We start from the raw sequence: 23,419 nt of genomic DNA, 5'->3' as shown, positions 1-23,419 counted from the left end.
TGCTTTTCATCAAATGCTCTTTTTAGGATTAGGTTTTCAAAGAGATATTCCTCTGATGGAAGGTCGACCTCCTCCTCCTTCAATCCTTTATCCTTCTCCTATATCTCTTGTCTATGACAGGCTATTGTCTTTGTTGTCGAACATGCATGGTGCTCGCTTATGACACCTAAACACCATCTCGTATAAGCCCTCCTTTGTGCACGCAGTGTTCTTCCCGATATGAAGCCATTGCCTCGTTACATCGTGAGACTGAGTAGAGGAGTGAAGGAATCATGTTGATGGAGACATGCAAGATTGCTCTTGGCGAGAGTTCAATCTCCTTCACACATAACTCCTTTATATGATTAGTTTGGTTGCTAGTGATTTGATGTTACTATTCATGATCAAATCTAGCCGCTCAAAACATAGAGAAACCTCCTTTTTACAGCTCCTTCCTCACATGAGCATCGTGTGAGTGTGCAAACATCTTCTTTGCGTAAGCACCTTGATACGGAGAATGCACTGTTCTCATGTGACTAAGTCATGCAAATGGTCAAGTTGCATTATATTCGATCCATCCATCCATCCATCCCTCCCTCTCTAAGAGCCTCAATGCTTTTCTTTTCCATCAATTTATTGTGTTGGAGTAACAATTATTTCAAGAAGCCCATTTAAGCATTAGTTAATGTGATTCTTTTTTGCCCTCTCTTGTTTCACTTCATCCTTCCTTTCTTTATTGTTTCTCTTTGTCGATATGTTGATTTGAGACCAAAGCATTGTTGGTCGTGCATTTAAGCTCGTAGGAATTATCAAGTCTTTGCTCCGCTGACTAAGTTCTTTTTAGTTTATGTGAGTGGTATCCTTTTTTGTATATTATAGTTTCTAGTTTATGCAACAAGTTAGACATAGATAATATCTATGCACTAACTTAGAAGAGAAGTCTTAGAGCAATTGTATCAATAAATTATTAGTTGTTTAATTCCACATTAATACTTATATTTTTTTGATTTTATTATGATTATATATATACACACATAATGCTTCTCTCATTAAGAATGATTATTTCTACCTTTTCAAAATTCTACAATTCCAATACATGGATATAATGATTGGTCACGTCAGAATTCCAATGCCCACTCCATATTATATAGCTAATGCACAAGTCTTTCTTTTTTATTTCTTTAAAAAAGAAAAAGGTAGAACATGTGTCCTCTCAATATCTGCTAAATAACCAACAATGACGAACTTTTAGCTACTCATTTGTGACTTTTCTAGACGATTAACTGTCCGATTATACTATGAAATATTTACTCCACACATTCTTTATATTCCAATGCTAAGAACTTTAGATTGGCTTGCTCTGCTCAAAATTCTAACCAATGACTAACAGCCAAAATGCTTTGCTTGGCATCTCTAATTTGTAATATCATAATGGAGCTATAAGTGACTCCTTTCTAGTTCAACTTAAGTTAAGATTAGATTGTTTCTGATCCACTAAACAACATAAACAAGAAACAAGAAAACAAGTTACTATTATAAATGCAGAATCTTATATTATTGGCTGCTAGGTTCGGAGGCTGGACAATGGTAGATTGGTTTGATCAGGATGGAGGGGAAGCACACGAGCATATAATTTTTTAGACATTCTAGTTCTAAGAGGCCATGGGCTCAAATAGTGTGAAAGACTTACTTACAGCCGAGTTATGCGACCTTCTGGATGTTGGCATAGAGGCGTCTCCTCACCAAAGACGGAAAAAATTACTTAGAAGATCAATAGTGCACTTTCTGTGAATTGTGGCCATATTAAAGATACAGAGCACCTATTCTTTGGGTGTCTCCTTTTGTAGAATTATGGAGGAGGATCAGAGATTAGCTCCACCTACCAACGGATCGGAAAACATTACTGGGGAGCCGAATGCTGACACAGGCCCGTCATCTTGTCTTGTCATCTATGATTCATTTTGTATGGAAGGATTGAAATAGAAGTTTATTTGGTGAGGGACAATTGGACATTGAAAGGATCTTCAAGTGTGTGTAAATTCATGTATGCTGGCCCTAGGTGTTTTCTTTGCTTCATCAGACATGAGAAACTCCTAAAGATGGGTTTTGTACTTCATTCTATAAATTTTACTTAACCAAAAAAAGAAACAAAGAAAACAAGGAGAAGCTTGAGTTTTATTTAATTTTATGTTTTGCAGAATAAAAAGTTTAAAAATTGATTTCAATTCAATATGCTATTAAATGGTTGATATCATGACTCATTTTGTTCTGCAGCATATCTCATGCAGTTTGTAATAGCAGGAAATCTCCTTGGGCTCCCAGCTATATCAGTGCCAGTAAGTCAACATGGTCTTTTTTTTTAAAAATTTTTTAAAACTTTTTTTATTATCTCGATCATGAAGTTTCTCCTTACACTTAGTTTGATCAACCTTTGAAATTAACAATGAAGTCAATTACTATTGGAGTTGCATCCAATCAATACATGACATAAAAAATACATTAATTTTTTTAAGAAATAAAATATTTGATTTTAAAGTATGATGCTAATGATTATCCTAAGCAGATGCAATAGTCAAATGTAGATCGCCTATTTGTAGGAGAACATCCCTTTGATATGAAGATCTGTAATTATGAAATAAAAATACCTTGGAGCACTCTTTGTGTATTGTAGGATCCTTATAGCGGCTACACAATGGTCATGTCATACATTAGTATCTATCGGTTTGGTGCTTAGCATGTTAACCTTCTTGAGCATTCCTAGAGGTTATAATACCAAGGAAGGTCACTTAAGTCTTAAGTTTGGAAGTCTTGGTGGAGGCAATCTTTTAATTTTGTGATTTTAATGGAGTCATCACCAATGATGATAATAATGTCCACATAGACAATCAAAAGAATGCATCATCATCTTCCTCGTTGTGAAATAAAGTAGAACACCAAAAGATCTACAATACTCCTAGTCTCGTCATAATGTAGAAGGGCTAAGTTGAATTTTCCAAACTAAGCTCTCAGAGATTGCTTTAGTTGGTACGTCATTTTAGTTCTTCAACTTACACAAAAGATCAATCTCCTTTAGAACAACAAATCCTGAAGGTTATGCTATATGAACTTTCTTAGAAAGATTATTATGAAGGAAAGACATTCTTAATGTTGAACTAATGAAGGGGCTAGTCGAAGTTACCAACTAGGGATGAGATGGACAAAAGTAATCTTATCCACTAGGGAATATATATGAACATAGTCAATGCTATGAATATGAGTGTAGCCATTAGGTACTAGACAAGTTGTGAAGAAATCAACGATACCACCCGATGAATATTTAATCCAGAAGACCCATTTGCAACCACAAAGTAGACTTCCCTGAAGGAAGAGAACTCCCAAGTGCTATTAGAGTGGAGACCATTCATGCTATTGATCATTACTTGTCATGATGATAGATTCTAAAGTGTCTCTAAGGCATTCATAAGAATTGATCATGAGGATAAAGAAGACAGTATTAAATGATAGAGATGCATAAGATATAAAATGTGAAAGAGGATGGGAAGTGGATTAAGGGATCTTGGACAACAACTAACCAGAGAATGAAAGTCTCGGAGAGTATCTGGTGTGTCTTCACTATGAGGTCACTAACTGTAGACCCATAAGGTAGATTCCTGAAATGATGTGTCAACAACAATAAAGGGTGAGGGGAGGTTCAATGTTGGAGTTGGAAAGAACACTAGAGTAGGAACAACAACGGCTTCCTGCATTGATTCAAAGAAATAATGTAGAGGGAAAGAAAGACTGGGTTCAAAAAAGGTCACATCACTAGAAGTAAAGAGATGATATGACTCAGGAGAATAACAATGATATCTTTTTTAGAGACTGCAATAATTATGAAAAATACACTTAATGCAACACTAGGTGAATAAAACAAGTGCATCCAAAGACCCATGGTGGAAGAGAATATGTAACATCTTGTGGAAAGAAAATAGTTAAGGAAAATTGACTATCGAGGTGGAGGATGACGTATGATTGATAAAACAACATTATATTGTCATAAAAAGAACTTATTTTCTTCCATAAAACATGTGCCACTTCCTTTTCCCTACTCCTAAGCTTACTCTTTCTCGACTAACCAAGCACCTAGGTGTTAGTGTTGCTTTTGCTAAATCCACTTTGGTCCCCAATGGTAGCACCGAGTTACTCAACCCCCATCTAAACGGGATTGCCACCGCTTACTACCCTCATCTCTTACTAGAATCTTGAAGCTTTTCCAAGTTCATGCTTGAGGGCAAGCACACTTTTCTGTGGTGACTGATATTATATGCTACTTCGCTGTAACAACAATTAATTGGGTTCCTTATCAGCAAAAAATTATATTTGTTCTTAGTCATATATTCGATTCATTATAATTTTAATTAGTTTAAATAGGGAGGCAATCATTATGGATCAAATTACCACAAATAGTTTTATCTATAATTAACTTTTTGCTAGAATTCCACCAAATTAGTCGTATTGTAGACCAAATTTATAGGAGCTGCACAATTTTCAAGTCTGATTATGTATATCTGCAAAACATCAACAATGGAATCAAGCAAGTTTGATTTCAAAAATTTATCACTCTCCTTCCTCTAAGAAGATCCAAATTCTCCCCTCCATGGATACACAGATTTGGCATTCTTCCCATCCCAATCAATACTAGCTAATATCATTCTTGGTTTATAATAATGACATTCTTAACTATCAGTTAAAATTAAGAAATGAAGGCAGCTAAATCACATGAATCTTTGGCATACCACATTAGCATATTTTATCTCATGACTATAAGCATATACAAAATAGCTTTCGACTTTCAAATGACCGAAAGTATTTACTCATTGTTCCCATTACAAACATTAATGGTGAACTATGAAATCAGTTAAAATTTTGACGACAAACCTCAAATCCCAGAAGAACAGTCAAAGAAGAGTTTAGCTGACTGAAACTCATTCTTGTAGCATGCCAATTTGAGGGGAGGATGAAGGGAAAGAAAGGAAGAATGTCAGAAGAGAAGCTGGGACGGGAGAGGAAGTTTTTCATTGTTTTGTCTACTTGGAATGAGAAGAAAAAAATAGAAAATGAGAGAAAATGACCCTATCTTGCCATCTTTATGTCGTGTTTATTTGATGGGAGGAGGAAAGGAAAGGAAAGAAAGGAAGAGCGTTGCAAAGGGAAGAAGGGAAGGAGGAGGTTTTCTTTGTTTACCTTCTTGAAAAGAGAAGAAATCAGGAAAAAAAATGAGAGAAAATGATAAAATTAGACTTTTCATTTTGTTTTTCTCAAGCTACAGAATTAATGCTTCTATCAGTGTTCCTCCTTTCCTCTTCTCCCTCTTCTCTTCCCCCCAATTTTGGACAACCGAAAGTGAGGAATGGAGCTACGTTGCTCTCTTTTTTTTCCCCTTCCTTTGTCATTGTACTGAAGTAGACAAGGGAACTGACCCGTCTCCTATTTGGGTTCCTTTTCTCTTAAGTAGTCAATCCTTTAGTCACTGTTGACCCAATAGATGTTACTCGCCATCCTTCAGTCACACTCCTCTACACAATCCAATTTTACAACAAATCAACCAACCATACCATTGAAGCATGAGTTTGACCTCAATCCAATTTTACCTTGAAATGAAAATATTTCACCTGAGATCAGATAAGTCTGACCTCCACTCAAGTTCTATTGATTGCTTTACCTTTGCGTTGTGACCTTCCTTTGACAGTCAAGTCTGCTCCAAGCCTAAAAAATTCAGCCAAGTCAATGAATTTCTTGGTTTAATTTAAGCAAAATGTCTCAATTAGGGTAATTAATTCCTAGGTCATAATAGAAACTTCATTTATGCTATCAATGCAATGACTGAGCTCCCTGAGAGCATAATTATTTAAAGCTTGCACCTGCTATAATGGATGTAAATGAATAACTTCGTGGATGCAATGGAAGTTGGAAACAGTTGAAACACACTCACTCTCTCTCTCTTTTTCTCTGTCTATATATATCCATTTTCTTGTTATCTGGATGCATATATTGGCCACTCGATTTTGCAGATTGGACATGATAAAGGAGGATTGCCTATTGGATTGCAATTGATAGGACGGCCATGGAATGAAGCCACCATTCTCAGAGTAGCTGCTGCAGTGGAGGTATAACCTTGACAATATTGATGCTTTAAACTTATTTAACTTTTATATATATATATATATATATATATATATATATATGTTGTCCGATGCTTCCTACGCGACCGTGAGCGATATTTGACGTGGGTGATCTGATGTGGCCAAAATCTATTTTTTTTAATCTCTCTTATCTACATGCAACAACTTTTCTCTCTTTTCTCTTAAATTAAAATAAAATTTTCTCTTCGCTCTCCTAGGATTGCATGCAACAATCATTGTGATGCTATTTTTAAAGGTGGTGTAGCTGCTACAATGTGTAGCGGCTACTACATAATAGCTGCTACAACATAGCAGCTGCTGTTGTAGCAGCCACTGTGTGTAGTTGCTGTTGTAGCAGCTACTGTGTAGTAGCTGCTATCATGGTTTTAAATACCGAACCGTTCCGCCCGAAACTCACGGCTTTTACCGTTCCGACAGGGGACCGGCACCGGCACGCAACCGAGACAGCACGCGACCGACACAGCACGAGGGCGTGAAGTTCGGATCGTCATCGCATGCGTCTTCGCGTGCGTCCAGTTGCGGCACAGTGCGCGACAAAAGGAATCGATTGGATTCCTTCTGTCAATCACGAGATCACTTTAATCAGGGAAAAAACTTATATAAACGACGAAAACTTACCTGGAAGCATCAGCGACGGAGATTGGGTCGAGGCAGCGAGTCGGCGAGGCAGAAGGCAGCGAGGCGGCGAGGAGGCGAGGCGGTGAGGCGGCGATCACATATCTTCGGCAGGTAACAAAGTAAATTGTCAATTTTAAAGTAGAAACTCTGAATCGCGAGCGGAGGAGGAGGAGGAGGAGGAGGAGGAGGATGGCGGCGGAATCGCGATGATCGCGACTTCGCAGAGGAATAGGGTTTCATTTAATAAAAAATTTAATATAACGGCTTTAATTAAAACCGTTATATTAAAATAAAATATTTATTTATATGTTATAATTATTATAACAATGTTATAATAGTGTTATAAAGGAATAGTGTTTTGTTTATAACTGTTATAATTATTATAACAGTGTTATATTAAATTTCTATAAAAAATTACATATATATATATAATTTCTAATTTCTATTTTCTAATTAATTATGATATAAACGATAATTATATATATAAATTAATATTAATTAAATAAATTGTCAATTAACTAATATAATTATAAGATATAAATTTATTTTTATTAATAATAAAAGTATTTAGATTTTAAATTCATATATGTAATTGATTAAAAATCAAATTAAAATTATATACATATGTAATAAATTATTTAAAATATGTATAATTTCTAATTAATTATTATATAAATTATAATTAACTAATATAATTATGACATATAAATTCATATTATTATTATTATTTATTATTAAAACTATAAAAAATAAAAATATTTTAATTAAAAACTTTGAATTTATAATTTATTAAAAAAATTAAATATTAAATTAATTTTATAAATAAAATAGTTTAAAATTTTAAAATAATTTAAAAATCTATAAATAGTTTAAAATTTTTATAAATGATTAAAAATTAAAATAAATTTGAATCTGTTAAATAAATTTAATTTTTCTGTAATATAAATTATAGTATTTAAATAATTTAATTATTTAATATAAAACTTATATAAAATCTATAAATAGTTTAAAAATTTTATAAATGATTAAAAATTAAAATAAATTTGAATCTGTTAAATAAATTTAATTTTTCTGTAATATAAATTATAGTATTTAAATCATTTAATTATTTAATATAAAACTTATATAAAATCTATAAATAGTTTAAAAATTTTATAAATGATTAAAAATTAAAATAAATTTGAATCTGTTAAATAAATTTAATTTTTCTGTAATATAAATTATAGTATTTAAATCATTTAATTATTTAATATAAAACTTATATAGAATATTTATAAACAGAATTAAATAAAGTAGATTATAACTTAAATAGATGATCAATTTCCTTTATGAGTTGGAGTTTTAAAAAATTAACTTAATTTTAGCTATTTTTCAGTATCGAAGTTTATATCCTTTTTATTAATTTTTAATTTTCTAATTAATTCCTTAATATTATCTTAAGTAAATTAACTTAAATTAGTCAAATATTAGTAATTTGATCATTAATGACTTAAAATTTATTTAGGCATGTTATAACTCACTTGCATTTTATTTTTACTTATTTTACACATATTTTTAGTCTTTTTTTTTTTTTGTTAATTTTTCATATTTTTTTATTAAACTGTAATGTATTTTTTCTAAATAAATCATCATGAATTAGTATATTTTTATAAATAAATAAATAAATAAATAAATAAATAATTAAGTGAACTAATAATTAATTTTTATAATTATATCTAAATTAATATTTTAAAATTATTTTTTAAAAATACAAATAAAATCTATCAAAAAATCTATTAAAATTTATCTATTAATTATTTAATATCTACATACTTTATTACCTGTATACTTAAATAATTTAATTTGTGATATCCGAGAAAATTTTATGAGGAAAATAAATTGATTATGAATTGAATAAGTAATTTAAAATTTTTATTTATTAACTAATTTATAGTAAATTTTATCTATTAATTATTCTTTATATATATCAAAATTAATTATTTCATGTTTACTTAAATAATTTAATTTGTGATATATTAAAAAATTTTATAAGAAAAATTGTTAAACTGTGTATTAATTGATTAAATAATTTAAATTATTTATTTATTAATCATATTTTTAAAAATATGTAATTTTAGATGTTTTGAATAAATTTAGTTTTTAAATAATATATAAATATATAAATAGTAATTTTATTATATATGGTACAAAATATATAAACACTAACTATATAGATATATATTATATAAATTAATTGATAATTAATTAAATTGATAAATAATAATATAATTATCATATTTATTAATTAAAATTTTAATTTTATTAATTTTTATAGTTATGAATATTTACATTTTTATAACGCATAGGTAATGGCACCAAAACAACAATCTTATGATCCAGCTTGGAGACATGCACGTCGATTAGAAAATCGATTTCATTGGCAATGTCTGCATTGCGATATGATTGGACGTGGTGGTGGGATCACACGCCTAAAACAACATCTTGCTGGTGGATATCCAGATGTCTCTAGATGCCCAAAAGTGTCTCAAGAAATTCATCGTGCAATGAAAGATGAACTTGATGGCAAAAAAGAATTAAAGCATAAACAACAACAACAACGTGAAATGCTTGATAGGCGAAGCTCTCAAGCACCAGTTTATGATGAATTTGAAGGTCGTGGTGAAGATCCAAATGATGAAGAATTTTTAGCAGCTCTTAGTGCCTCTCGAACTCAATATGAATATGAGCGACATATGCAACATAGTGGTATTGGTGCTAGTGGAAGTGGCTCAGCTGGTGCTAGTGGAAGTGGCTCAACTACTGCAGCAACATTGTGGAGGAGTGAAAGTGTTCGTGTTACTTCAACACAAGGTGGTATCGGTCGTTTCTTTCCTTCTATGGGACGAAGGCGTGCAGTTGATATTGCTGATATTGATCCACTAGCATTCCCGGACCAAGCTAGCAAACAGACTAGGATTGATGATGCTTATACAAGGGAGAAGAAGAAATCAATAGGTCAAAGTATTGCTAAATTTTTTCATTTTAATTGAATTCCTCCCAATGCAGCAAATAACACATACTACCGCAGCATGGTGTCCAACATTCAAAAATCTGGACCTGGTATTCAACCTCCGACTGCATATGAAATTACTGGTCCGTATTTAGATGAACAAGTGGAGGAAATCAAAACTTGGATCCTATCATGCAAGAAGCAATGGAGCTTATATGGGGTTACATTAATGTGTGATGGTTGGACAGGACCTACACGGATGAGCATTATTAATTTTCTGCTATACTGCAATAGAAAGGTGATTTTTCATAAATCTGTTGATGCAACTGCAGATTATCATGATGCATCTTATATATATCATTTGATGGATAACGTAGTTCAAGAGATAGGTGCAGAACATATAGTGCAGGTAATTACAGACAATAGTGCCAACTTCAAGAGGGCTGGAGAATTACTGGAGCAAAAATATCAAACGTTATTTTGGACACCATGCGCAGCACACTGTGTTGATTTGATGATGGCAGATATTGGTAAACTCGATATAGTAAAGAAGGTAGTGAAAAAAGGTCAATCGTTAACAAAATTCCTTTATAATCATCATTGGGTTCACGGATTAATGAGGAAAGTTATTAATGGGGAGATTCTACGACCAGGAGCAACTAGGTTTGCAACTCACTTTCTCCTATTAAAATCATTATTTCAGAAAAAAGTCGGATTGAAAGCCATGTTCACTTTTGAAGATTGGGAAACCTCTCGATACTCTAGTTCTACTGAAGGAAGGGAGGTACAAAAAATTATTATATCTGCTAGATTTTGGGACTATATTTCAGATATTCTTATAGCAGTGGAACCCTTGTACGTTGTTCTACGAAAAGTTGATATGGACAAGAAGCCACAAATGGGCAACGTCTACCGTCTAATTCACGAAGCAAAAGAGGAAATTAAGAGACGTCTACAATCTCCAACCAAGTATCAATATTATATTGATATAATCACTACAAGGTGGGACAACCAAATGGGAAAACATATTCATTTAGCAGGTGCGTATTTTTTATGATAAAGAATTTTTAATATTGCTATTAATAATTATATGTATGCTTAATTATTTTAGGTTATTATCTCAATCCGGCATATCAATATCGTTATAATCTTGCCACAAATGAAGATCTATTAGTAGCCCTTAGAAATGTAATATCAAGGCTCCAAAAAAATAGAGAATTAGCTGCTGAGGCTATTAATGAAAGTCGATTATTTCGAGAAGCATATGGTTCTTTTAGCGATTCTTTTGCAGTGTCATGCAGATATAAAATGGATGCAGGTAAATATAGAAAAAATTATTACTAATTTTTGTCAATAAATATAAATACTATTTTAATTTTATTCTTATTTATCTTACAACTGAGTGGTGGTTACAATATGGAGGATCAGCCCCAAATTTAAAAAAGATTGCAGTACAAATTCTCTCACAGACAACGTCTTCAAGTGGTTGCGAAAGAAATTGGTCAACTTTCTCCCTCATTCATACAAAAGTACGCAATCGTCTTTCTTATCGTCGCTTGGAGAAGATGGTCTACGTTCATTATAATATGCGTCTTCAACTAAGAGCGATTACAGAAGAACAAGAACTGGAAAAACAAGAATCTAGTGATGTAGACCCATTTGATATTGGATTTGTCCAAACTGAGGATGATCCAATGATGGATTGGTGGAGTACCGTGGAGGCTGAGAATCCCTTACTTGATGAAACTGGAGATCCACCACGACCATCTCAATTTCTTATTCAAGAGATTGAAAACATACAAGCTAGAGGAGATGTCAGCGAAGAATATAATGATGAGGCTTTTGACCAAGAATTTCGATTTTCCGGATCACGACCGAGACGTTCTCAATCATCTCAACCTCAAAGTCAACCAAAGTCCGCAGATAAAGACAAAGGTAAAACTTCTGCAATTTTTACTCAAGAGAAAAGAAAAGTCAGAACTCCAGCTTTTAAAGAAAGTGGCCCATTGAGAATTAGTGAAAATCCACTCAATGCAATTGATGAGCAAGAGCATGATGATAGTGATGAAACATCATCACCTTCTGACACTATAGTCCGACGAGAAGTTCGAAATGATGATAGTGATGTCAATAGCAGTGCAAGTACTAATGGAAGTGATGGCAGTGGTGATGCATCTGGTGGCTGTAGCACTTATGTTCCTCCTACTCCGGCACCGGAGCCTTGGACATTTGAGAAAGATTACACACATGCAACCCAAGATAAAGATCATAGAGGTAGAATTATTAAATCTCAGTATCAACGTCGATCTAAGGGTGACAAACAAAAGAAAACTCATGATTATCATGATATGCGGGAGAGTTTAGCTGAGATTGATTCTGATCGAAGTTCATCGTACTCTCAACCTTCTTATTATAGTTCTGATGCATCATATGGCGATCCATCATATCAGAGCTCAGGGACGTATGCTTATCCTTATGCTGTGCCTGTACCTGTACCAGTTCCAATTCCAGTGGTGCCAGTTCAAATTCAACTTTCAGTGGTCAATCGAGACATGCTGATGGACATGTGGAGAAATCAATATCAATATTGCATGTCATGGGATGATTATTTAATCTGGGCATTGGAAAACTATGGAGTTGATTTAACCAGAATGCTGCAAGAACCAATGCTTCAATCTGATTCATGTCATTCCTTTTGGTATTAGTAAGGTATTGTATTATGATGTATCAATTTTAATTTGAGTTGTTCATATATCAATTTTCTTAAAAGAAAAATATATTTATTTGTTTTGCCTTACATTTATATTTAAAATTAAAAACCACCGAAACTGTATCGGCACGGTACGATACGATACCGAAACTGTATCGTTCCGGTCTGGGACCGAAACTCCGGCACGGCTCGAAATTTTAAACCATGGCTGCTATAACGTTGTAGCATCAATACAACAGTGATTGTTGCATGCAATAATAGGAGAGTGAAGAGATAATTTTATTTTAATTTAAGAGGAAAGAGAGAGAAGTTATTATTGCATGCAGATGAGAGGGGGATTAAAAAAATGGGTTTTGGCTGCATTAGATAGCCCACGCCGGATTTCGCTCACGGTCGCGTAGAAGGCATCGGGCAATAGACCATTTCTCTTTCTCTCTCTATATATATGTTATTTGATTTTGCCTGGACGCTCATCTAAAACAGAATGACTATTGTTGACTTGCATAATTCTCAACTTCATTGAAAGCTTCCATTATATGTTTGGATCATTCAAAATCCATTAGGATCGTTGTGGTTTCTAGAGATACCATGCACAGTGTCTGTTAGGCAAATGCACTGATTTGAGTCTTTAAAATAATTTGACTCATATAATGAAATTTAGTGTAATAATAGATGATTTGAGAACTGTCATTCATTTAATAGGTTGGACATTTCCAAAGTACTTGCAATATGTTTGTAATTTGCACACGTTACTGATAAAAGTGTGAAAAATTTTCCTTTGCTCTTTTAAATATTAAGGATTAATCTCTATTTCCAAATGAACATCCTGCAATAAACTGACAAAAGACAAATAAAACAGCAATAAATGGAAGAAAAATATAAAGTTGATCCAGTAAACCAGTTTAACTATGAGAATTGAGAAACTAAGTGGATGAGAATGTAAAACAAACAGTTTCTGTGCCGTAGATTGCATATTATTTCCCGTTTATACAAGATTGTTTCTCTCTCTTCTCTCCTTTCCCATGAATGCATGATTAGTGCTTGTAGCCGGGTGCCTGCTCTCTCCTATGCGCTATTCAACTGCCTAAGGCTAGTAGCCACTCGTAATTTACCTCTTCCGTGTTGGCATAGAGACGGGCTAGCGGAGGCACTGGGGCGAGCGAATCACCTTTTGCCATCATGATTAGTGCAATATTGCCCCCACGAACTGGAGCAGTTGGTTCATGTAAGGGTATTGCTGCCTATAGACCTGGGGTTGATTCCTAGCCGAAATACTTTGCTAGTTGCCTCAATCCCTCTTTGCATGAGTCGTTGTTGTTGGCAAAGCCCTCCATGATTTACTTCTCTTCCAGATAGTGGGGGGCCACCCTGGAAGGGCTGTCAATGTAATGGTTTTATCTTTTGCTGCTAATGATTAGTGCAATATTTTATTATCTGTTTTGACCAAATCTGAACCTATATTCAAGTTCATCTTCATATTTTTAACTGAAATTCATGTTAAAGAATAAAAAAGGTTCAAGAATTGGTACATTCTCCTTGAAGTTGGTAAATGATAAGTTCATGTTCTAGTTTGATAGTTGATAGGTTTTTGAATTCTTTGTCATTTATAGCTTGAACATCCAGTTCTGAAAATCGATGATTATGCACCATGACAACAAAGCAATAATTTACATCGCTTACCTTTGCAATTTTGTTTTCTCAAAGAAGATAGTGTTTCTAGTGCTAGCACACACAACACACAACACACACACACACACACACACACACACACACACACAAGGATTCTATTTGGTAGATATTTCCCATCTTCAACTGCTTTTCTTGTCTTTAACTTCCTTACCTAGAATTAGTCTACAGTTATCAAAAATTTTCAATGGTTCTTGTCTTAGAGGAGCTCTAGTAATAATGGTACTTTGCATTAATGTTTCTCATGTCATGGTCATAGTATTTTGAAAATTTCAAACTCGCTAATCTCTTAAGTATGCTTTCATCTGCATTGTCAAGATTTGTACTTGAATTGGCAACGTCATCAGTACGTTATAAACTGTTCTAGTGCAATTCTAACATGTTGAATCTACAATAGCCTTTGGTAGATATTGCTTTTGCATTGTCAGTGGATGCCATATTTAAAATAAACTTTGATGATAAATGTTACTTTTTCACAAAAGTAGTCTGATAAATGTTTGAATGGTCTATTACAAGTGAGGAAAATCTGTAAATTTTGTATTTATGTTAAAGGGTGGTGGGATTTGACTTGATATATAAATTATCTATAATGAGAGAACTAAGGGTATTAAAAATAATAGACAATATTTGTAGGAAGAGCTTATACACATCTTGACTATGTTGTACTAAAATTAGAGCAAACATTGTTTGCAAAATGAACTATATATATCAGGTGAACTAAGTATTGTTGCTAGTCCGTGGGTGGCGAGAGATACAAAACCCCTCAACATTTTAAGTGAAATGCGAGCTATCACAATCCAAATAACTCCCTTTTCGTAGATGAGACGAGTATCACTAGTCCTTAGACAATTCCATTAGTGTCACGCCTGAAGTTATAATTTCCACGTATTAGAAGGTCCACCACTTAGTGGCTGTGATAAAAGGGGACTAAGAGCCATACAAACGATTACTAACTCAAAATATTCAAAAAGTTCAATAATATACATGCGTATTCACTTTATCAACAAATATAATGAAACCATACAATGAAAAAAGATCATATACAGGTCGATATCTTGGATCAACTATAAGTACTAGTTGAAACCAATTATAGTCTTAAAATAGTACCCTTTGCCAACAAAATCTAAGCTTATTGAAAAGCAAAAGTACAAATTTACTAAATGAGTAAATATGTTCTTAATTAAGAGGTTAACAAAAATCATGCAAGAAGAAAAAAAAATGTAGATCCGCTATATTAACGGTTGTCTTGCCGGCTCAACGATTATGGAGAGAAGTAAATGCACGTACATAGGCATTCTGTGCGTCATTGGATAAATCCAGGTCGTCAGTTCTTGAGAATCGACCCTTGGCCATTACACCAGAAATGTCATGCGGCCACTATCTGTGCTACGCTCTGGGGGCAAAAATATCATGCAAGAAAGATACTATGATGCGTTGTCCACGCCTCTCGTCGACATTTTTTTTTTTTTGATTTTTTTGATTTATTTTTTTTAGCTTACAGTTATGTTATTTAGAGTTTTGCCTTTAAGGTTTAGAGGTTAAGTTATAGTATGCATAAGGCATGCGGCGTAAGGTATGTAAAGCATCATCTATATATATATATACACACACACAATGCACTGCACAGTGCGCAATTGTGCGGTGCACAACGTTTTTTATTTTTATTTTTTTTTAAACTTGCTGTTAAACCATTTAAGATTTTAATTTTTGGATTTAGGGATTATAATATAGTATTAAGTCTAACAAAAAAAATCTATAGTGCTCACCGGGTGTGCAGCATAATAAAATCCCTATATATATATATATATATATATATATATATAATTATTATTTTTCTTTATTTCAAATTTTCATTAAAAGTTATTATTATTTCTCTAAATTATCATTCTTTTAATAAAAATATATTTTTTAATTATCATCATTTAATCACCACCTCTAAATAATATATCTCTAATAAATCCACAAACATTATGTATGGACTAAAGTTCTCACGCTTATATACAACAATATAACACTCACGTAGATAAATATTGACCGTGGGCAACCACTCACAATCACAATTTTACATGGAAAATCATGTACTTTGGTACGAGGCTAAACTTATAATTTTAAATATTATCATTTCATTTTAAATCTTTACACAGTTAATCTTCTCTAAATTTACATCTTATTAGTTAATTGAACACTAACCTAAATCAACTTTTTGACATAAGTTATACTAATTTATTATATATTAGTATGTGGTCTCTAGGTATGAGATATATAACTTAATACAACTATCAACATCTAAGTGAACAAGTAGTATGAAAGCTAAAGTAGTTCTAATGACAAATATCAAATGAAGAATAGATCAGACTATCCATTTTAATTTTAAAACAAACTAATTCCCATATGAAACCATACATAAACATGAAAGATTATCAATTTATTTAACTCCCAATGGTTTAATTCATTTAAAAGCCCATTTCACTATTTTAAATATTATTTTAATTTGATGTTTTGAAGCATATAAATCTATTTTATCTATTTATTCATGCACAAGAAAATATGTATTCAAGTCAAAATAATTTACCCATCTCAATATACAATAAAATAATCTAAGTATCTAAAAATTGGTATGCTCCACTCGAATATGTATCACAATAAAAAAAATAGCTCAAAAAATTCAAAATCAATTTCTATAATGATAATCATATAAATTTTCAAAAAATAATTAAATTTTAAGTCATAGATCCAATCTTGATCACGCTAGCTTGAAATAATCCTAATTTCTAAACAAGATATACTTTCAAATAATAATTTATTTTTCCATGCTAAATTAGAAAAACTAACCTAAAATAGTAATATGATAAAATAAAATATTTATCTTTCCCTTGATTGACAAAATTAGATAGATGTTTTGTTGAGATGAAAGACTCGAGTCAATCAAACCTAAATACATACTGTGATTTGTCTGAAATAATCAATCATTTCTCAATGTCAACCATAAAATTATTCACATTTTTTACCTTTATCTACGTGCAATTCTGAAAAGTGATATAAAAAAGATTAAGGAAGCCAAAGTGATCGAAGATCAATTTGGATTCATATCTGAAAGGTTGATAATTGATTGAAAAGTATGGAGAAAAGAAGCAAGAATTACATGTCCTAAGAGAAATTCCGTGGAGAATTTTAAAAAAAAAGAAAGGGGTTAAAATAGCATATATTTAGACAAATACGGATATGTATGATGATGTAATGACAACAATGAAGACTCTAGGTAGATTAACTAAAGCATTTTCCATAAAAATAGAATTATATTAAGAATCAGTTTTAGGTCATAATTTTTTATACTAGTTATAGATGAACTCACTGGATACATCCGAGATAAGTTACTATGATGTATGTTGTTCAAAAATGACATTGTTTTGGTCGATGAGACTTGTGAAGGAGTAATGCTAAGTTCGAATTTTGGTCGGAGACATTAGAAGTTAAAGATTTTAAGCTTAATAGAGTAAAGACAAAATATATGAAATTTAAAATTAGTAGTAGACTTAACAAGACAATTATTAAGATAGAAGATAACGAGCTATCCGTAATTGAAAGTTTTAAGTTTCTAGGATCGTTTTTGGAAAAGGATGAAGAGACTGATAAGATGTTTTACATAGAATATAAGTAATATGGTTGAAATGGAGGACATAAGATGTTCTTTGTAATCACAATACCTCTAAAACTTAAAGGAAAATTTTATAAACGACAGTTAGACCTACTATATGATATGAAACTGAATGTTGGACTATGAAATGAGCATACAAGCAGAAGGAGGGTCGTAAAAATGAGAATGTTAAGGTGAATCTTTGGACATATATGATAAACTGGACAAAAAATGAGAATATTAGAGAAAAAGTCAAGATTACATCTATTGAAGAAAAACTCTAAGAGACGCATATAAGATGATATAGATATATAATTAGATGACCAATAAATGTCTACGTGAGAAATACACATTAATTGAGAAAGAGAGATCAAATAATATTTGTTAGTAACAATAAAATGTGATAAAATTTATTTAAATATAAATGATTATATAGTAAGGAATTAAGTCGACTGACATAGGAGAATCGATATATAACTGACACCACCCAGTGGCATAAAGGGTTGATTTTTGCTGTATTTGGCTGGCGTGCAAGCAATCACTTTGTTCAAGGATAGCTTGAGGCTTATAAAATGAGGAAAGTGAATAGTTCCTCATGGTTCCAGCAAAAGCAGCAAGGGTCATGGGCATTGAAAAATAGGAGAGAGAAGAAGAGGGTTGGATCGTGGCGGTGGACATTGAGATAAATAAGAGAGAGAAAGGGAAGGGAGGAGGGTCCTCTCAGCCCGTCATTGATGGTGGCCTCTCTTGGTTTTGGTGTCTAGTAGTGGTGCTTGTTATTAAGCACATGGAGAAGGGAATAGAGGAGAGGGAGAAGAGAAACCAATTAGGGAAAATAGACGGTTGTTGCCTCCTAACATCGCCACACAGAGGAGGTGAAGAAGTGGCAACAAGAAAGAGAGGCAACATCACTATCTTTGGTGTGTTGGTGTTGCATGGGAAGGAACATGAAGAGAGGAATGAGGAAGAGGAAGGTTACTAGCCGGAGGAAGGATGGTGTTGGTAGTTGGTGTTGTAAAGAGAAGAATAGAGAGAGAGAGGAAGGAATAAGATGAGAATAATAAAATCTATTGTTCATTGATATTTGCCCTAAGGACAATACAATATATATAATGTTCAAAAGTACTTGGTCAAATAACTAATTAATAAATAACAGAATTATTCTAAGAATAATTCTGAGAATAATTATAACAGAATTATTAGAATAATTCTGAGAATAATTATAACAGAATTATTTGAATAATCCAAATACTAATATGATTTGATTTGGTAATTTGATCCGGTCAATTTGGATAATTCTATTATATCTCTTTTACCCCCCGACAAACTCAACGGGAGATCTCTGACGTTGAGTTTGCTTGCTAACTTGTTGAAGCGTTGTCTGGATAGTGACTTGGTAAAGATATCAGCGATTTGATCTTCAGTAGAAATATAAGAGACGGATAACTGCTGAGTTGCCACACGTTCACGAACAAAATGAAAATCAATTTCCACATGTTTTGTACGAGCATGAAAGACTGGATTTGCTGTGAGATATGTTGCTCCAATATTGTCGCACCAAATTTTTGGTGCAATATTTGATGCAAGATGAAGTTCGGAGAGAAGTGATTGAAGCCAAATAATTTTTGACGTTGTATTTGCTATAGCTTTATATTCTGCCTCAGTGCTTGAACGAGATACCGTAGGTTGCTTTTTCGAATTCCATGAGATAAGATTTCGTCCAAGAAATATTGCATATCCACTAGTAGAGCGTCTATCTTCAGGAGAACTTGCCCAATCTGCATCACTATATGCATGTAAATCTCGAGACGATTGGCGATATAAAAGAAGACCATGTAGAATAGTACCTTTGAGATAGCGAAGTATTCTTTTTACATTATCCCAATTTTGTTCAGTTGGAGCATGCATGAATTGACAAGCACGATTTACCGCAAAAGTAATATCAGGGCGTGTGATAGTGACATATTGTAAAGCCCCAACAATACTTCGATAAATTTGTGGATCAGATAGAGCAGGAGAGGATGAAGTTGAAGAGTTGTTTATAGCAATTGGTGTAGAGACCGGACGTGCTCCATCCATTTTGGCTTTTTGAAGAAGTCCAGTAATGTATTTGCTCTGAGAGAGAAGATAGTCATCCTCATGTGGAATAAGCTCAATACCAAGAAAAAAACGAGCAATACCCAAATCTCTAGTAGGAAATTCTTGATTGAGAAGACTTAATAAAGTTGTGATACCCTTGTGATCATTGCCGGTTATCAGAATGTCATCCACATAAATAAGAAAAAATATCATATTTTCATCATTATATTTGTGAAATAGAGACGAGTCAGTCTTTGATCCAGAAAATCCTTGAGCTTGTAACCAATTAGATAGTCGATGAAACCATGCACGAGGAGCTTGTCGAAGACCATATAAGGATTTCTTGAGTTGGCAAACATGAGATGGAAATTGTGGATGAATGAAACCAGGTGGTTGCTCCATAAATATAGTTTCCTCAAGATGACCATGAAGAAATGCATTTGAAATATCCAATTGTCGTACAAGCCAATTAGAACTAACAGCTATTGATAATAATAGTCTGACAGATGTAATTTTCATGACTGGGCTAAAAGTGTCATTAAAGTCAATACCTGACTGTTGACTAAATCCTTTAGCTATAAGTCGAGCTTTGTATCTTTCAAGAGAACCATCAGCTCGATGCTTAAGACGGAATACTCATTTAGAGCCCACAACATTCATTGAGGGAGTGCGCGGAACTAGAGTCCATGTTCCATTATGAAGAAGTGCATCAAATTCTGTAGCCATTGCACTACGCCAGTTTGGATCCTTGTTTGCTTGTGTAAAACAGGTTGGTTCAATAGATTTTGAAGAGACCACTAGAGCTCGTGGAAGGAGATATCGAGTTGCATTTGGTGGGCAACGTTCATAAATATCACTAATGGGAAGCATGCGACGAGGAGCATTATCATCTGAATCACTTGTTGACGACGACGAGGAAGTAGGCTCACATGGTGATGTAGATGACGGACTTGCATTATCCGAGGAACCAGAGAACATATTATCTTCGATCGGTGAGACTTCTAAGATCGGAGCAGAACCGGAGGTGATTCGATGGTATAGGAGAGTTATTAGAGAGCTCCGGAGCAGGACCTAGAATTCCATCACTTCGATAATATTAGGTGGCATTAAGAAGGTGCCACTTATATCCGGAGGAGAGATCAAGAAGCTACCGAAAAAGGGAATAAAGACTCATCAAAAGTAACATGTCGTGAAATATAAATTCATCCTATTGGTATATGCAAGCAACGATAACCATGGTGCAAATTGCTATAACCAAGAAAACACATCAGAGTGAACGAGAGTCAAGTTTGTGTTTAGAATAGGGGCGTAACCATGGATCACATGCGCAACCAAAAATTCGAAAGAAATTGTAATCAGGGGTTTGATTATAAAGTTTTTCAAAAGGACATTTATGATTGAGCAATGGAGTAGAAAGTCGATTTATGAGATATACTGCAGTGCTAACAACTTCATCCCAAAATTTACACGGAACCGATGCATGATGAAGAAGAGCTAAGGCAGTTTCAACTATATGTCTATGTTTTCTCTCAGCAGAGTCATTTTGTTCTGGAGTGTGAGGACAAGAAACTCGATGAAAAATTTCACAAGAGACAAAATGACGATGGAGAGCTTGATATTCACCTCCCCAATCAGAATGAAAAGAGAGTATTTTACGATTAAAAGATCGTTCAACTTGAATTTGAAAATTACAAAATATATCAAATAAATCAGATTTCCTTCTCATAGGATAAAGTCAAGTATATTTACTAAAATGATCAATGAATGTAACATAATATTGGAAACCTTGATTAGACAAAATAGGTGCAGGGCCCCAAACATCAGAATGGATTATTTTAAGTGGAAAATTAGAAACATGATCAGATAAAGAGAAAGGTAGCTTATGACTTTTAGATTCCATGCAGGTCCTACATGAATAAGATGGAGAGGAGGTAATAGAAGTAGGTAAACCATACCTATTGATGATTGACTGAACAATACGAAGGGAAGGATGACCAAGTCGAGCATGCCAAGCTGGTTTATTTGTGCGTTCACCAACAAAAGCTTTGATTGAAGAACTCTGAAGACAATAGAGGCCATTTTTGATTCTCCCATAAAACACAATAGCATTTGTTCCTCTATTCTTTATAAGATAATGATTATGATGAAATTCAAAAATGACATTGTTATCAAGACAAAACTGGCGTGTAGAAAGTAAATTTTTAGTGATAGATGGAACATGAAAGACATTGCGCATGTGAAAAGTTCGATTAGATAAATGAACATATGTGTTTCCAAGATTAGCAATTTGCAAACCTGAACCATCGCCTACTTGCACCGTATCTGAGCCATAATATGACATTACGTCTGTAAGGATATTATAATCTGATGTGACATGATGAGTTGCTCCAGTGTCAATATACCAATCAGTAGATGAGAACTCTGGGTTTTTACCACAAGTAGGCACAGACGAAAGAACTTTAGGATATACTTGTGAAATAGATGGTTGTCTTGAGGCTGTAGGACCACCAATGAAATTTGAATCAAATGGACTAGGACATTGAATTCCAAAATGTCCAATTCCAAGACAAATTTGACATTTTACCCTAGACCAATCAAGTCTTTTAGGGCATATATTTCCAGTATGACCAACGATGTGACAAATTTGACATCGGTCTGGACTTTGCTTTTGTCCTCTTTGATGTCGTCGAGTATTTGACATCTAAAGTAAAAAATAACTTGTCCGATGGTGGTGGGAAAAAAAAAAGAGATTAAGGAAGAGGAAAGAGATGCAAAGAGGTTGGCAACGAAAGAAAATAAGTATTTTTCGTTTGTTCTGAAAAATAGAGAAGAATAAGAAAATTAAAACACGTAGGAGAAAATAAGAGGCTTGAGGGAAAAATTTAAAAATTCGCCGTTTATACGATCTCCGCCCCAAGAGGTTGAGGGAAGATATGAATGTTTGAGCCGGCCATTTGATGATGTTGTTCTTCTTGGCGATTAGTCCGTTGAAGAGCTTCCTCGCTCTGATACCACGTAAAGAGAAGAATAGAGAGAGAGAGGAAGGAATAAGATGAGAATAATAAAATCTATTGTTCATTGATATTTGCCCTAAGGACAATACAATATATATAATGTTCAAAAGTACTTGGTCAAATAACTAATTAATAAATAACAGAATTATTCTAAGAATAATTCTGAGAATAATTATAACAGAATTATTAGAATAATTCTGAGAATAATTATAACAGAATTATTTGAATAATCCAAATACTAATATGATTTGATTTGGTAATTTGATCCGGTCAATTTGGATAATTCTGTTATATCTCTTTTAGGTGTCACTTAGGAGGAATTGCGACCAGTGGAGGAGGCATTGGTGTTGGAAGGAGGAGGAGGATGGTGCATTGTTGGATGGGGAAACCAACGCCTAGAAGAGGAGAGGAGAGGTGGTGTGCGGTGGGAAAAGAAATTGTATGAGCGGGAGATAGTGAGGAGAGAGAATATTCCCTAACTCAATATTAGTAGGGAACGCATGGAGATAAATTTTCTAATGAGCAACT

General features: G+C 33.4%; 2 protein-coding genes across 2 annotated transcripts in view; both read left to right on the top strand.

Annotated features, from left to right (window-relative positions):
• The window catches only part of LOC122021404 (fatty acid amide hydrolase-like), a 53,315-nt gene that overhangs the window by 26,473 nt on the left and 3,423 nt on the right, over positions 1–23,419 (top strand). Inside the window, exons 18-19 of the mRNA XM_042579524.1 lie at positions 2,254–2,315; positions 6,030–6,125. Of these exons, the coding sequence (XP_042435458.1) occupies positions 2,254–2,315; positions 6,030–6,125 (158 nt within the window). The remainder of the gene's footprint in view (positions 1–2,253; positions 2,316–6,029; positions 6,126–23,419) is intronic.
• LOC122021405 lies at positions 10,396–11,155 on the top strand. The gene is made up of 2 exons (XM_042579525.1): positions 10,396–10,808; positions 10,880–11,155. Exons 1-2 carry the CDS (start codon positions 10,493–10,495, stop codon positions 11,110–11,112), a joined length of 549 nt encoding a protein of 182 aa, XP_042435459.1. The 5' UTR covers positions 10,396–10,492; the 3' UTR covers positions 11,113–11,155.

The sequence above is a fragment of the Zingiber officinale genome, chromosome 9A (genome assembly GCF_018446385.1).
Source record: "Zingiber officinale cultivar Zhangliang chromosome 9A, Zo_v1.1, whole genome shotgun sequence".
Classification (NCBI taxonomy): Eukaryota; Viridiplantae; Streptophyta; class Magnoliopsida; order Zingiberales; family Zingiberaceae; genus Zingiber; species Zingiber officinale.
This window is presented reverse-complemented; position numbering and strand designations above follow the sequence as displayed.